The 16,869-nt window shown below is 40.1% G+C and overlaps 1 protein-coding gene across 1 annotated transcript; it reads left to right on the forward strand.

The window, feature by feature from the left end:
* The first annotated feature begins 1,467 nt into the window (after window positions 1-1,467).
* Window positions 1,468-16,477, forward strand: LOC306746870 (polyunsaturated fatty acid 5-lipoxygenase-like). The gene is made up of 15 exons (XM_079229849.1): window positions 1,468-1,482; window positions 5,937-6,112; window positions 6,807-7,005; window positions 7,106-7,187; window positions 7,271-7,393; window positions 8,596-8,702; window positions 10,057-10,229; window positions 10,322-10,468; window positions 10,555-10,758; window positions 10,838-10,924; window positions 11,624-11,802; window positions 11,973-12,094; window positions 12,451-12,551; window positions 13,125-13,295; window positions 13,491-16,477. The coding sequence occupies exons 2-15, from the start codon at window positions 5,963-5,965 to the stop codon at window positions 13,668-13,670; spliced, it is 2,025 nt and encodes a 674-aa protein (XP_079085975.1). The 5' UTR covers window positions 1,468-1,482; window positions 5,937-5,962; the 3' UTR covers window positions 13,671-16,477.
* The last annotated feature ends 392 nt before the right edge of the window (window positions 16,478-16,869 follow it).

Genomic DNA, 16,869 nt, shown 5'->3' on the forward strand with positions numbered 1-16,869 from the left:
AAACACATGGCATGAATGAGTGAAAATAAGGCCTTTTGGTTGAGGAAGAGGTTGTGATAATGAATAAATGAAAATAAGGCCTTTTGGTTGAGGAAGAGTGTCACGGTTCAGCGCCACACTTTTCTCTATTAGTTATTTTCATCCTGTCTGCCTGTCTGTTTACTAACTGTCCTGTCATTTCAGATCCTGCTTCACGCCCCCTTCATCAGTCACTCCCTCCTCGTCAGCCCTCATTCCCTGCACCTGGCCCATCCCTGTCTCACCTGGAGCACATTCCCAAGACATACATGGGGGGTTAAGGACTTCTCATGTGATTGGGGTGGATACCTATGGAAACTGTGTACTAAACGCTGGCTTCTAATGTGCTCTGAGGCTGGATTCTGCAAGAGACAAAATGAAAAAATTCCTGCAGAGGAAAGTACAATATAACATTTAAGAAAAACGCTGTTTGTGTTTCTGTGTATTTAAGGTAAGAATAAACCTTTTAAAAAAAAAAAAAAAGGGAGGAGGGAAGAGGGGAGAGACAAGTGAGATGAGCAAGCGTGGGGGCATGCAGGCGTCCTCTAAAGGGCCTCCGTTGTTGCAACTCTGAAAACCTTGTCTGTAGAGTCTTCGGAGACAAAGAAGTAATAACAATACTAAATAAGCCTCTGTGGCAAGCAGAGGACAGCGGTAGAAGATCCCGGTGATGTAGTGTCTTGCCTTTGTAAAAGTATGAGACCCTGATGGGAAAAGGGTACTTTGTTAAAAAGTTACTAAAATGGCATGAATATCCCGAGATAGAAATTTGTATAACGTAAGCCTTTGTAAAAGTATGAGACCCTGATTGGAAAAGGGTACTTTGTTAAGAAGTTACTAAAATGGCATGAATATCCCAAGATAGAAATTTGTATAACGTAAACCTTTGGAAAAGTATGAGACCCTGTTTGGAATGCAAGGGTACTTTGATAAGAGCAACTAGATATGGGATATTCATTCCGCCAGCTCAGCCTTCCATACAACAACTCAAACACAACCTCTTCTTCACCCACAAGGCCTTATTTTAATTTATTCATTATAACTCTAACACAACCTCTTCCTCAACCAAAAGGCCTTATTTTCATTTATTCATCAACAAAAACAATTGTTTGTTGTCACAAACAGCAAGTTTATGAACAAAACGATTGGTTCCGGCTGGCCCTTAGAATAAAGGAGTGTAGGTTCTCCCTCAATTCCAATGCCCCAACTGCCGATGTTTTCACAAACACCTAGTCATATTCACTTAATTTGCACGTCATCACACCCCTCCCTTCTGATGGTGCCAGAACCAACAGCCCTCCTTCTATCAACCTAACCAATGCCTGATCACTTACCAACGTGATCTGCGGTTCAGTTCGTGGAAACAGTTGTTATTGTGACTCTGTAACCCCTTATCCTGTTGTTTAACCATTGTGCAACTACCAGATGCTACTGGCGTCATCGGAGGCCTGCATTCTTTTCCCGGTAGGCCTACTCTTGCACTTCTACTGTTTAATTTAATTCCGAAATTAATACTCTGTTCTTCTTTCTTTCATCCATATTTTATTGTTATTTTTATCTTTATTATTATTGTATATATCTTATATATCTTTCATCCCTATTGTTTTTATATCTTATCTTATTTTCTGTGTAAACGGCTGCTACTTGACACGAAATTTCCCCTTGGGGATTAATAAAGTTTATATTCATTCATTCATTCAAAGCTGAACTTATTCTGATTCATGTTCATCTGCTCATGACTTGTAGGGCCTTCTAGACTTGAGCTAAACATTCAACCAGAAAACTATTGTTGTGCCTCAATGACTGTCTATGTACCACAACATAGCCTAATTAATAGACCTGTGTTTAAGATTTGACCAAGGTAGGTTGATTGATATTTTGATTACAATGGTATTCAACTAATTCTTAACTGAAACCTAACCTATATTGTTAATAATTGTATTCTTAAGAGCACTTAATGATTTATGTTCAGCAAAAAATGACACAAGATTAGTAAGGGGAAAATATTTTCATTATCAAACAAAAAAGTGCAACAAATAAAGTGCTTAAAGTGCTTAAACAGTAGCCTTTTAAAGCAAAACAATGGATCAACACATAAATAAAATAACAAAAAATGAGGTATTAGAAGGAGATCAGAAGCTGGTTAGAACGCGCGCCTGGAACGCGCGCCTGGAACGAACGCGTCTGGAACGAACGCGTCTGGAACGAACGCGTCTGGAACGAACGCGCCTGGAACGAAATCTTTTTCTCACGAAATTCGTTGTGTGGCGTGAGTGCGTGTCAAAACATGCAAAAGCGTTTGTCCCACGTCGAAACCGTGAGTTGGTAGCTCTGCATTTCATAAGACAGCTCGCGTCTGTGCAAGTTGTATTTATTAGTTGGAATGCTTCAGCAGTCCAACTATTGTTATTGTCTTCTTTAATCAACTTATTATTCTATTTCTTCCGTACGTATTTTGCACTTTGTCTCCTCCTTCATATATACAGCTACAGAAACCGTTCAAATATTACAATATTCAGCGACTTAAGGACACTCCTGCAATGACTCTTCATATTTTTAACTATTAAACTTTTTGAATTATTAAGCTTTTTATGATTAAATCCTCTTGAACTTCAAACGCTTACAGGTTCTGCATACGTTCAGCTAAAGACACCATTTAAACTTTTAAAATGTTGACAAAACCTTCAGCTATTATTCTATAATTTCAGAATTTTTATATCTTCTATAATTTTTTAACTGTCAGCGTTTTCATTTCATGCTTTTTTCCGACCATTTCTGCCTTTAACATGGGTGTGTATTGCGCCGCTCAGAGTGGTGATGTCACAGTTTGAGTGTAGTTCCCCTGGAGCAGGGGTGCCCACACTTTTTTGGCTCACGAGCTACTTTTAAAATGACCAAGTCAAAAAGATCTACCTACATTAATAATGCTTATATCTATATAAAGCATTATTAATGTATAAATATACAGAGTATACTTTATATTTACAACATTGGTGTACCTTGCATAACTGCATGAACCCTTATGACACAATACAATTCTGTACATTTTTGGTCAATACATTTTGCTCTGATGACTTCACTGCATGGAACCAGCAGGGCTGCATAGTCCGGACAGTAGCTGCTGGTAGTCAGCGTCAGGCAGACCAAATGGTCATCAGTCATGGTGGAACGGTGTTTGGACTTAATCTTTTTCATGTGGGAAAAGGCTGACTCTAGGGCTGCAACTAACGATTATTTTCATAAACGACTAATCTATCGACTATTTTTTCGATTAATCGACTAATCTAATGACTATTTCCCATAGCAAATTAAGAATAGTAACTCAAAATGTTGGAATTTGAACTTCAAATGTATTTGAGTAACAAGATCTGAACATCAGAACATCATCATAACAAATAAATTAAATAGTAATACAAATGAAAGTGCAAATATGCTTTAAAAGTAAAGAAAAAGCACAAATAAAGCTTTAAAGGTAACTCAACATAGCAATCAAGCCTCTGAAAGTGCAAAATAACTAAAGAATAACTGGGCTGCAAGTACCATTCAAAGTCCAAAAGTTTAAAAAAATTGTCCATCCTACCCGATAATTAAAGCGCAAGGGTTTAAAAGTAAATCAAAATGACTCATTACAGTCCCACGTCTTGCTGCTCCCTCCTTCAGGGGAACACACAATTTACACACGTTTTAAATTGTAATTCAGAAACGTGAGCATTTTGACATACTCTTAGTTGGTTGTATTCTGCATGTTTAACAACATGGAGAAACTCCTGTATCTCCGGACAGAGCTCTATAAGCCATCTCACATCAGTGTGCAGCAGGAGGTCAGAGTGGCTGCAGTCCTTCTCCAGATGCGCACAGAACATCCGTCTTTGAAGAGCTCTCGCTCGATTAGACGATCTTTGTTGCCACATCCGTGATCTCTTTCATGTTTAGCGTTGTAGCGCATAATGCTTGTTGGTGTGTTATGCAGTGGTAATGAAGGAAGTCGGGGAAAACATCTCCCTGTACTTGACAATACATCCATTCAAGCGGCCAACCATTGCGGGCGCAGCGTCCGTAGTGTTTGACATTAATTTGCACACTGGGAGCTGGGTTTTGTCGCTAAAGTTTTTTTTTTTTTTTTTTAATTATTATTATTTTTTAAATGGCATGCGATCTACCCGCACTACCTCCGCGATCGACTGGTAGATCGCGATCGACGTATTGGGCACCCCTGCCCTGGAGGATTAGTTAGATTTTATTTTTGCTTTTTGCCATCTCCTCCACAAAACTAAATCTTTGGGCATAATTTATACATCAAAACGTAGGAAATCTTGTCTTTCTTTGTAAACTTGGGTCGATTTGAATCCAACAGATTCAGACGTGTTTAAATCAGACGATATGTGAGAGGTGGCCTCCTTCTTCTTCCATTCCCTCCCATGTTAAATCTTCCTTAAAAATGTCTCTCTCCGACGACTGTACCTGATTTAGAAATTGCAACTAGAGACACATAGTGTAGCCTAGAGACCCACAAACTTGTTTGAACTTATCACCGCATTCTTGTTTTAACACACACACACACACACACACACACACACACACACACACACACACACACACACACACACACACACACACACACACAGAAAACAGGTGAAGGCTGTTGGTGGAGAGAGGAAGTAAATTTGATCACTAGCATGAAGTTTGCTATGCTCACTGACTTTTAATTTATCTCTTGGATTATTTAGATGTTGCAGTTTTGCTTCCAACTTTTCCATTTAAACATTAAGGATGTTCAGCAGTTCAGTTCAACGCTTTTGGGCTTCAACACTTTTCAGCAGGTTGATAATATAAATCCTTATATTCTGCAGATATTCTCCATTACTCTTCATGCCTATTAAAGTTCAGGTCAGCAAGGTCAGTATAACACAGCTATGCAGCTGGAGTTGGTTGTGTCTATGAAAGGTCCAGTTCTCAAGGGAAGTCAGCCACACGCCTGCGCATTTCAACACTCACAACTGTTTATCAGTATGTTGACATTAGTGAAGCAGACGGGTCGTTGCACGGTCCAGTCTTGTGAGAAAAGATGAGATGTCCTCTTGACAGGATAGAGCCAATCAGATGTTAGGACGAGGCGAGACGAACCTGTGACGATAACCTGTGTATGAAAGGCCCCACTTCCGTTTGGGGGGCAGTTGTTCTTGACCCAACCTGCGTGTTGGCTGTACCACTCACTGCTTTTGCAAGAGCAGCGCTGACTACTTTGCTTGTGATCATTTAGTAAATAAATATAGAGAATGAGAGAAGTTGTTGAACTGAGTTCTTCTGGAGGCTATACCAGGCATCCAATAATTAGCACGCATTAACAAGGTAGTTTATCTTTTCAGCTATTTTAAGCTATATTCAGCTATTTTCAGCTAAATTCAGCTGTATTCAGCTATGTTCAGCTATATTTAGCTATTTTCAGCTATATTCCGCTATTTTCAGCTATATTCAGCTATATTTTCAAATATTTAAGCTTTAAGCTTCAGCTTTTTGCATTCCAACGCATTTTCAGCAGGAAAGTATTGCCCTCTGGCAACAACAACAAGAACAATAGTTCCGCAAGAACATTAATAAAGGCCTGCTGTGTGTTTGTATCCTGGTTGTGTGTGTGTGTGTGTGTGTGTGTGTGTGTGTGTGTGTGTGTGTGTGTGTGTGTGTGTCTTGCAGGTATCGCAGGGTGGAGCTAATCAACATAACTGAACACCTGAACAGAGTTTAGTATTTGAGGCTTGTCTGCTCCCGTCTTTGTCGTGCCTAAGAGCCAGGTCATGACAGTATACTTTAATGCCTTCATATTTTTCTACGATCTTCTAACAATACAGTTTTGAAGAAGTTTGCCCTTTCCTAAAACTTTGAGGCAAACATTTCGTGGCTGATTATTTCTTCATCTTCAGAGCGAGTTTGGACCTGCGTCACCGCCATGCCTTCTTACGCAGTGACTGTTACCACAGGGAGCCAGTTCGTCCAAGGGACGAATAATTATATCTACATTACTTTGGTGGGCACGGAGGGATGCAGCGAGAGAACACTGCTGGACAAAGCTCTGTACAATGACTTTAAGAGCGGAGCGGTAAGTGACGTCACACTGCTGCAGAACCGTGAGGATGACTGTGACCAACACATACATGTTTTATTTCTGATGAATGACGAGGAATTACGCACAAACGCTGTGTGAGATTGTTTACATGCTGACATGAAAGAGGAAGACGTTGCGATAGAGATGTAACTTGAAAATGATCAACTTTTATTTTGGAGGGGGAAACAATCTAAAGAAAACTAAGCAAAGGCAATACAAAAGAGGTTAAATATGGAATGAGGGATGAAAATTAAAATTTAGCATTTGCTTAGGGTGACCAGATATTGGCCAGTTTCGGCTGAGGACCCGGGCGTATACTGGGCCAGAAGAAACTCAATCATGTGGCCCAACAATGGGCCGGATGAATTTTGCTATCTGGGAAGTGGGTCAAACAGATAATACCCCGTAATTACCCCGTAATGGCCACATGATTGAATTTCTTCTGGCCCAGTATACGCCCGGGTCCTCGGCCCGAAACTGGCCACTATACAGCATGACTGTCAGATGAAACATAAGTGGGCCTGACCTGGACCGATAGATGAATTTTGCTATCTGGGATGTGTTTGACCCACTTTCCTTAAAAAGAACAATAACACAAAACTAAAAAGTACACACCTGATTCAGTATCTCACACTATTTTTTAATTTTTTTTTAAAGCGTATGAATTTAGCCGCTGACTAAATTGCAGGTGGACTCTTATGACGTGATGGTTGAGGAGGACCTTGGTGAGATTTTGTTGGTGAAGATTGAGACGAAAAAGTACTGGGTGCATGATGACTGGTACTGCAGTTACATCACAGTCATGACCCCGTCTGGAGACTACCTGGAGTTCCCCTGCTTCCGCTGGCTGGTGGATGACAAGGAAGTGGTGCTGCGGGATGGAAGAGGTAGATCAGTTAATTATGTTTTGTTTGCCTGCCTGCTCTCTGCCATCAGAGTCTGCAGTACACGCTCTGTCCCATCCCTCATGTCTTGTGTCTGTTGCAGCACATCTGCCTCAGGATGATCAGACCAGCCTGGTCAAGCAGCATAGACAAAATGAGCTGGACAACAGAAGGAAAGCCTACAGGCAAGTTCACTCTGCACATGCAGTGTGTAGCTGTGTTACAGAGGGCTGAGGCTGCTCACTAACAACTATGCTGTGCTCTATAGGTGGAAGGAGTGGCAGCCAGGCTTCCCTATGAGCATTGATGCTGACGGACACAAGGATTTGCCTCGGGACATCCAGTTTGACAGTGAGAAGGAAGTGGATTTTGTACTGAACTACAGCAAGGCGTACGTGCTCCCTCAAACCCTCGGTTGTCAATACAGCCGGTATACCGTTTTCAGTTTTCCGTACTGTATGAATTTTTCATATACCGTCATACCGGTCGCTGCTGTTTGGCAGCAACAACATTTAATGTTCATAGCTTGAAGCTGCAGGAGCAGCGGACCGAGCTACTTGTCTCATGTTAACTCACTTGACTAATGGTGTGCAAGAAATGAATTCACCAAAAGGCATGATGGGTAAATGACACCGCCCACACAGGAAGAATTTTCTTGTGCAGGAAGAAGTCTTTTCCTGCGCAACAAAGTGGGTGGGCTTTACCCATCATGCATTTTGGCGATGTCATTTCTTGCACACCATGAGTCAACTTCAAAAACAGTAAACATTCAATGTTGCTGCCAGCAGAAGAATGACAATAGTCGTTACGGCCCGCGCATGCGCCACCAGTATTAAGGGATTCCCTGGGTCCTATATCCCTCCAGGTTTAGCTCCCTATGTACCAATCAAAACAGCTGCTGGCCAGTTGCAGCGGGTGGTGAATAAAGATTGCGGTGGCGGTCCTTTGCGGCGTCAATAAATTAATGTGTTTATTTGGAAAAAAAATACAGTGAAACCACCAGAATCTTACAAAATACCGTGATATGACTTTTTGGCCATACCGCCCAGCCCTACCTAGTATAAAGCAGAGTGGAGCTTTAACCCCTGACATGTTTGTTTAGCTTTCATGATGCTGTGATCAGCTCCAGCTATTTTATCATGACTTCCTGGAAAAAACGGAAGGGTTAATTGTTTTATTACCAGGGACATTTGCATTGCGCTTTCATGCCGGCGTGAGAGCTTTCACATAGACACAATAACAAAACAAATCCCAAACTGTTTGCATCATGCAGTACTTCTGCTAAACATTGCAAAAATGTCAAAGCTTTGACAATGGTGATGATTTGTAGACTGGAGAGGCAGGTGAGTTGGACAATAAAGTCATGCAATTTTGCACAATGAGCTTCAAGGGTGTTGACCGAAATGCATCAACTTTGTGGACAGATCCTACGGTATAATTACATTTATTTGGCTTTTTGGGGCTGCTTCTTTCTGCAACGAATCATCTACAAACAGTAAAACAAGTTTTGAGTTTAAATGAAATATGACCTGTGACCTTTTTGATATGCATATGGTGAAGAATATGATGATGATGATGATGCTGACTTTCCAGAATGAAGGACCTGTATGTGAACCAGTTCATGCACAGGTTCCAGTCCTCCTGGAGTGACTTCGCTGACTTTGAGAGGATCCTCGAGAAAAAAAAAACCTCAATCTCAGGTCAGCCTCACATATATGAACAGTGGTGTATAAAATACCCATAAGCCTTACTTGAGTAAAGATATCTTACTGACTCAAGTGAAAGTCACCTATTAGAATACTACTTGAGTAAAAGTCTTAAAGTATCTGATATTTTGTGTACTTAAGTATCAAAAGTATTTTTCTGATATTAAATGTATTTAAGTATTGAAAGTACAAGTGCATGCTGTTAATAAAAAAGCAAAGGGTCAGAATTTTGAGAATTATGAAGTTTATTCTTTTAGTGCTGTGGCCACCGTGACCAAGGACAAAGAGTTGGGTTGATGAAATAATTGGGTTAGCTGTGATCCAACCAGGAGCAACAATGTTCAACATAATATATTGTATTGTATACTTTTGCATCTACTATGAACTTATCATAATTCTCCAAAAAGCAATATGACACTATGAAGGAGTTGTAACAGTAAGTGTGTATGCTCATTCCACTTAGTACCGGGCCGCACAGAAAGAATGAATGGAAAAAAAAGGAAAAAAAATCAAGGCCGGAAAGATGTTTTATTTTGAAAAATGACCAGATACATCAGTCTGTGCGGAACCTCAGACGGAACATCTTGTCACATGTCAGGAGGTTACTTGAATCCGTTAATGACACCAATGTAGATTTGCAAATGTATGCCAGAGGAGATGTATTTTATTTATTTTATAGATATACTTATATATTTATATAGATACACATATAATTGCAATAAATTCGGTTAAAAGCAGCAGAGGGCTGACCACCCGGTGCCGTCGGGACTCACCGGTCCCACGAGCAGCAACTCAACTCGTTGATGTATCTTTTTAAGTAGGCTGATTCTTGACAAACCGACCACAGATTTGATGCTTCAACAATTAACTTATTGCCTGAAAACATCCTAAAAGTACATTTTGTGACTCAACAGTAGTATTCAGAGAATGTCAACTTTGAGTTGTGTGTTTTCTCATCAAGTACAGAGAAGAACGCGTATTGAGAAACGGCCGCTGTAGACATCTTAACGCTGATTGGCCAAGACTCGACACGTCACATCACATCAAAGACCTCAGCTTTTTCATGATTCATTTTTCTAAAGATAGATTTGGTTTTGTAGCGAGTAACAAAGGTTTCAGGGGAAATATATCGGAGTAAAAGTACCAGTTTTCTTTGCAAAATGTAATGAAGTAAAAGTAAAAGTAAACAGAAATATAAATAGTAAAGTAGAGTACAGATATAAAAAAAAACTACTTAAGTACAGTAACGAAGTATTTCTACTTTGTTATTATACACCACTGTATATGAATGATGTGATATGATATAATATGATCTGTATTATATTTATTATATTATATTCATATCCAGAGTATGTGATGCAACACTGGAAGGAGGACTTGATGTTTGGGTACCAAATTCTAAACGGCTGCAACCCCGTAATGATCCAAAAGTGCATCAAACTTCCTGACAAGTTTCCTGTCACTCATGAGATGGTTTCTGTCAGCCTGGAGAGGGAGCTGACTCTGGAGCAGGAAATAGAGGTAGACAGTGTCTGTTTTTGTGAACCTATTCAGTTATGTCTCAATTAAATTCTCCCAATGACGTATAATGCTGATCAACGTTCTGGCTCCAGGCAGGTAACATCTACATTGTGGACTACGAGCTGTTGGAAGGCATCAGTCCTAACTCTACAGACCCGAGCGCGCTGCAGTACCTGGCACCTACGATCTGTCTGCTCTACAAGAACACTCAGAACAAGATCCTGCCCATAGCCATACAGGTACAGTGATGTTGAGCAAATGAGGGAAACATTTCAGTACAATTAAATTTCTTCTTGCCTCTCCCTTGACCTTTGTATTTTCCCAGCTTGGGCAGACTCCAGGGGCAGACCAACCGATCTTCCTCCCCACTGATGGTCAGTATGACTGGCTGCTGGCTAAGATCTGGGTCCGCTCAGCCGACTTCCAGTACCACCAGACCATCACACACCTGCTCAGGACTCATCTGATGTCAGAGGTGTTTGGTGTTGCCATGTACAGGCAGCTCCCTGCTGTTCACCCTGTGTATAAGGTAACAACACTCTGACTAATCAACTGACTGATTGATTAATTTGACTGACTGATTCATGGGTTGATGTTCCTTCTGCCAGCTACTTAACTCACACGTTCGTTTTACCATGGCTATCAACACCAGTGCCAGAGAGAAGCTCATCTGTGAGCACGGCCTCTTTGACAAGGTGAGTTTATGGTTCTGGAAACAAAATACAAAATAGAGAAAAACGTAATTTTTTTTTGTTAAAAGCACCCACAAAAGGGAGGACAAGAACCCCAAATAGCTCCATCATTAGCTCCGTTAGCTGAGTAATTCAATTCAGTTTATTTTGTATAGACAATAATCACAAATAACAATTTTGCCTCGGAGGGATTTACAATCTCTACACATATGACATCCCTGTCCCGGGACCTCACCTCACATCAGATCAGAAAAAACTCCCCCCAAACCGGAGCAGCCTGATAATAAGGAGTAACAGTAATCCAGTGTAGAAGTGACAAAAGTGTGAATCAACTTTTCTGCATCGCTTTGAGACAAGATGTGCCTGATATTTTTTAAATGTTACGTAGGTGAAAAAAGGCAGTCCTTGAGATTTGTTTTACGTTTGAGTTAAAGGACAAGTCCTGATCAAAGAAAACTCTGAGATTCTTTACGGTGGTGCTGGATGCTATAGCAATGGCATCAAGAGAAACTATATCAATAGATAATTGATTTCTAAATGTTCCGGTAAAATAACTTCAGTCTTGTCTGAGTTCAACAACAGGAAGTTGCAGGTCATCCAGGTTTTTATGTCTTTAAGACACGCTTGAAGTTTAGCGACCTGGTGGATTTCATCTGACTTGAGTAATGAAAGTGATGCTGTATCTTCTCCATCCTCCTCAAGGCAAACGCATCAGGTGGCGGTGGACACGTCCAGATGATTCAAAAGGCCATGAAGTCTCTGACTTTCAGGTCTCTGTGCTTCCCGGATATGATCAGGGCCCGCGGTGTGGACAACAAGGAAGAGCTGCCCACCTACTTCTACAGAGATGATGGCTACAGGGTGTGGGAGGCCACCAAGAGGTGATGAACAACTCTTTGGAGGAGTTTTTATAGACAGACACTGTTTGTGTGTGACAGAAAACGTGTGTGTGTGTGTGTGTGTGTGTGTGTGTGTGTGAGAGAGAGAGAGAGAGGTAAAGCATTATTTATTTTCTCTATGCCTGACTGCTGTCTTGTTTTCTTTCTGGCAGTTTTGTGTCTGACGTGGTGCATATTTACTACACCAGTGATGAGACGGTGCAGGAAGACGTAGAAATCCAGGCCTTCATTAAAGATGTGTGCAGCTTCGGTATGCAGGACCTCGATCACTGCGGTGGGTCCACATTCATTTTTCTTTTAGTGTTGAAACAACAATCAAAATGCAGAAACTAACCAATATTTAAAGTTTATTTTCTCGAGGAAAGAACCTTCAATATTTTGTATTAGTGTTGGGTTTTCTGGAGAAGACCGGTATGTCAGGGAACAGACAACATTTCAAATTCATATCTGTTCTGTTTAGACGTACTGTATAGTTTCTGGGGGAAGACAGGAAGTCACAGGATAGTGATGGTGTCAACAGTGTTGTAAAACCCTTCCTGCATGTCTCCATTACCTGCATTGTGCAAGAATATTTCACACAGGGTTCTTGTACAGATTTAAGCTCACTTTGTAAATCTTATCTGTGCACAGAATTTCCCAAGTTCTTGAAATCACGTGAGGAGCTGATAGAGTATCTGACCGTCATTGTGTTCACTGCTTCGGCCCAGCATGCAGCGGTCAACTTTGGACAGGTGAGTAATAGATTAGGAACCTAACATTCAATATCTTTAATGTATAAGACTGATGTGAGGTGAGTTATGAAGGTCCACTGACTGAAGAGTGTGGGAGAGGAAGTACTCATACCCTTGACTTCAGTAAAACTACCAGAACAGCATACAAATACTCCTTGGATTACACAATCGGATTGTTAATGTTGATGCATCATGTTTTAATTACTACTATAAACAGTAAGATAGTTTATTCCAATGATCAGCAGGTCACAAGATATATTGAGGGATCATGAGATGATTGAGATGATTTTGTATTCTTTGCTTTTTGCACATTTTTCAGATTTGAGTTTTTTGGTAAAAATAAATGCATATCCATAAAATCAGCCCAAACTAGACAGTCTTTTGAGTCAGGTGGTCATACGACAAATTTAGATTTTTACTTGTTTATTATTTAACAATGCATAGTATTTTCTGAGCTTATTTGTAATGTAGCTTTCAATCACAGCTGTCAGATACATGTAGTGGAGTAAAAAGTACAACACTTGAGAACATATTACTGCATTTACTTTCTGTATCTTTGTGTACATTGTGTAGTATGACTGGTATTCCTGGATCCCCAACGCTCCATCGACCATGAGAAGGCCCCCGCCCAAAAAGAAGGGCTTGGCAAATGTGAACTTGATCATGGAGAGCCTTCCAGATTGTGGACGTTCCAGCTGGCACCTGGGGGCCGTCTGGGCCCTTAGCCAGTACCAGGAGGGAGAGGTACGGAAAGGGCATCATGTGTCCAAACACACAGGCAATCATTCTTCCGCATAAGTCTCAATACACTGGGTTGAATTAAGGACCAGAACTAAATTAGTAAATTTCCAAGAAGCGTCACTCTACTTCAATATGTGCCTCCTTCCTTGCAGTGTGACTCCTGGCTGAATGACCCGTCTCCCCTCTCTCTCCTTGCAGCTGTACCTGGGCATGTATCCTGATGAGCACTTCATAGAGAAACCAGTGAAGGCAGCCTTGGAGACGTTCAGGAAGCAGCTGGCAGAGATAAGCAGTTCCATCAAGAAGAGGAACGACGGAAAGAAGCTGCCTTACTACAACATGTCCCCCGACCAAATCCCAAACAGTGTTGCCATTTGAGGAATAAAATCATGAGTCTGCAAAATATTTTGCCAATAGCACATTGAAGTTCTGCTGATATCACTGACTCTTTGTCACCCGAGTATTTTACTGTGATACTTCTATATATTAAAATGTGCTGACAAAAAAAAGCCTCAACTTTAATTCTTAATAGTTTTTGTCTCCGCCGTCTTCAGTAGTGTAAAACAGAAGACGCTAAACTGCTTCACATCTTATAACACTATATTAACCTTTTTATATACATTTTGTGACCACAAAAATCCACAACATTTAAATTCAAAACACATGGCATTCATTGAAAGACACAAAGCGTTAAAAGTAACTTAACTTTTATTTGGTTGTTCTCTTTAATTCTACATACTTTGTTCAATAATGGGAAATTAAACTGAAAAGACATCAATATTTATTTTAAAAACATAAGTACGTTTACAAATTTTTTACAGTTACTATTCCAAAGTAAATTCACAGACAAAATTGTGGAATGATATCATAAGACAGGGGAACAGTCATATATGTTCAAGTCCAGTCAGCAGTAAACAAATGTAGCTTTATGCAAGTTACACTATTCCCAGACATGATCAAACGTAAGCGACAGGGTCAAGACAATGTGCTTAATAGGATTATAAAAATGGGGAAATCAGTTCATGATGAGAGAGACACACTAATAAAGAAAAAGCTGCTCTAAGAGGAACATTTCTGCTGATAAAAGCGTCCCATCGTGGCCTCAAATCCGTCTCAGACTTCATGAAAGGAGCCAGCTCCTATGAGTAGAAAGTAAACAAAAAGACTCACAATATACTGTCCATCTTCTATCTTCCATCTCAAGGAAACTACATGTCTAATTATTCAATGTTGTTTATTTGACAAATATGACATGCTTAAATGTGATTCTGCGGTTAAAGGTCTAAACATTTAGGACACAATTCATCAAGCATTTTAAAAAGCAAGAAAGTAGAGCAGACATTCACAATCAAGCTTTTAACAACTCTAATATCTGAACTGCAAACAAAAAGAAAGTGATGTTCAGGTATGCCTGGGAAAACAAGTGTAAGTTGCATAAAATTACTAATAAATTTTCTTTTTTTGAATGAACAAATTGTACTCAGTTTTCTTTTAAAAATAAATACAACACAATGAAGAAATAATCATTTTATACCCAGAGGACAGCCTGGACATTAAACACCATTACATAACTATAGAATAGAATATCAACAAAAGGGTAATTGCACTTTTTATCTGTCTATTTGCACTGAGCCTCACGGGTATCGAAGTTTCGGAGAAGCTTCTCATTACTAGGTCTTAATCCAACTCGACACAAAAAAATCTCTCGGCTCATATTATGTATTAAAATTATATTAGACTCCAGATCAAGTCACCGGGGGGCATATACACGAGTACAGTATGAATTGTTGCAAAAAACAAAGCACGGATTTCAGTTATTGCTGCTGAGCAGTAATTGTCACACATGTTGTTTGACCATCGTTGTTCACAGACAGTACACTCGTATCAAAGACTGTTTTTTTTTTTTTTTTTTTTTAAATGTGCGTGTTGCTGGAATGGCTGTGAGGCTCAACATGAGCCCGGCATCACTGTGCTCCCACATACACAAAGCACTTACAATGACCGAAAGCCCCAAAACAGATCGCCCTGAGAAATCAACCACTGCCTACATCAGACGGCACCTCCAGCTTCTCGCCAGCAGGTGGCTCTCCAGTGAGATGACTGTACTATATATCTCCGTCAGAAGCAGCAAATGTATGTATGCATTCATCCGATTGTTCATGAATGCAACACGCTAAATTGTTGCAGTGATACAACAATCGCCTTGAATGCTGAAATAATACAGTGCCAGTATTTAAGTTGTGCTTCCTTTTAGAAATTAAATAAAGGTTTTGGAGCAATTCGTCTCATTTGAGCGACTTGAGGCCAGATGTGAGAAGAAGTTAACACCATCGAATGGGAGGCAACATTCTGGCAGTCTTGTGATTAAATACTAAAATAGACACTCTACCATGTGATAAGAGTCTGGCAAAAAGAAGAGGGAAACTTTCACTGAAACAGAGACTTCTGCTTGTCTGAACCGCTCGATAATAACCAGATCTTTCACCTTATACTCTGAAGCATGTTAACAATAACTGAAGGGATGGATTGTAATAGATTTTGTGAGTCCTGTGAGAGCAGAAATCAATTCAGCAGTTAAATTCAAATGCAGACAGTAACAGTCTGCCTGCTTTTTAATCACAACTATCTATTTGGGATCAATCAATGCACAGCCTGAACGATGGGAGACAGACTGAAAATAGGCAGCTGTGAATTTCCCAGGGCGTATCCCGTGACTAAGCAAACAAATCAGCATATTAAAAAACGTAAATACTGTGTCATTCGCATGATAGAAAAACATGAGCGGTGCCGTTTATGCCCAAAGGCTCTCGCAATGTTCAAGAAATGGAAATTATCGCGCAATTTCCTGTAGCCAGTAAAAAAAAAACCTTGCTTTTCTTTTTAATAATTTTTTTGTGTTATTTTATTTTTAAAGTTTACATTCTCAAAGCCTTCACAAATATCATGTTGGGGTACATAAGTCATGTGGCTTTGAATTTCTATTATCTGCATTAGAGCTTTGAGTCTGATGTCATATTTACTCGTTTTTTTTGTATTTTGACTAAAACCCTCAGATGTTTCTTTCAGCATAATTCCATTTCTTTAACTGACATTTTCTTTTTTGTCATCCACAGGAGGCTTAATATACATGTATATGTGTGTATGAAGAAATGTCAAATAAAACAGGAGCTTTTAATTTCAATGTGCTCTCCTGCATGTACAACATATACAGTAAGACTTAATTCATATTAAAGAAAAAAAAAGGGCAAGAGGAAAGGAGGGGATTTGTTGTGGGAACTAAAAAACAAAAGTGCTTCAATGCATGTCCAGATCATGGTCTGGTCGGATCCAGACCAGCTCGGGGCTGACAGACCACAGCAAAAGACATGGCAGTAGCTGGAATGTTCCAGAGATCCGATGCGTGGCGCTACATACTGATCCACGGCGGTTCAGCCCGAAACTCACAGGAGGTAAAAACGAACAAATCTAACAAACCCACAAGCAAAGAAACCACGCATCAGAAATGTGTAGACCTCCGGGGCTGTTTGTGAGTCTATTTGTCTCAGTCCGGCTATCCCAGAGGTGTACAAACAAGTGT

Source organism: Taurulus bubalis, assembly GCF_910589615.1.
Source record: "Taurulus bubalis genome assembly, chromosome: 14".
In the NCBI taxonomy this organism is placed as follows: Eukaryota; Metazoa; Chordata; class Actinopteri; order Perciformes; family Cottidae; genus Taurulus; species Taurulus bubalis.

Bases quoted from the DNA above. Each gene is read 5' to 3' on its own strand.
- LOC306746870 (XM_079229849.1), top strand. From the start codon at position 5,963: ATGCCTTCTTACGCAGTGACTGTTACCACAGGGAGCCAGTTCGTCCAA. The intron at 7,394-8,595 runs GTACGTGCTCCC...CTGACTTTCCAG, and splicing joins GTACTGAACTACAGCAAGGC to AATGAAGGACCTGTATGTGA. The intron at 10,759-10,837 runs GTAACAACACTC...TCCTTCTGCCAG, and splicing joins CTGTTCACCCTGTGTATAAG to CTACTTAACTCACACGTTCG.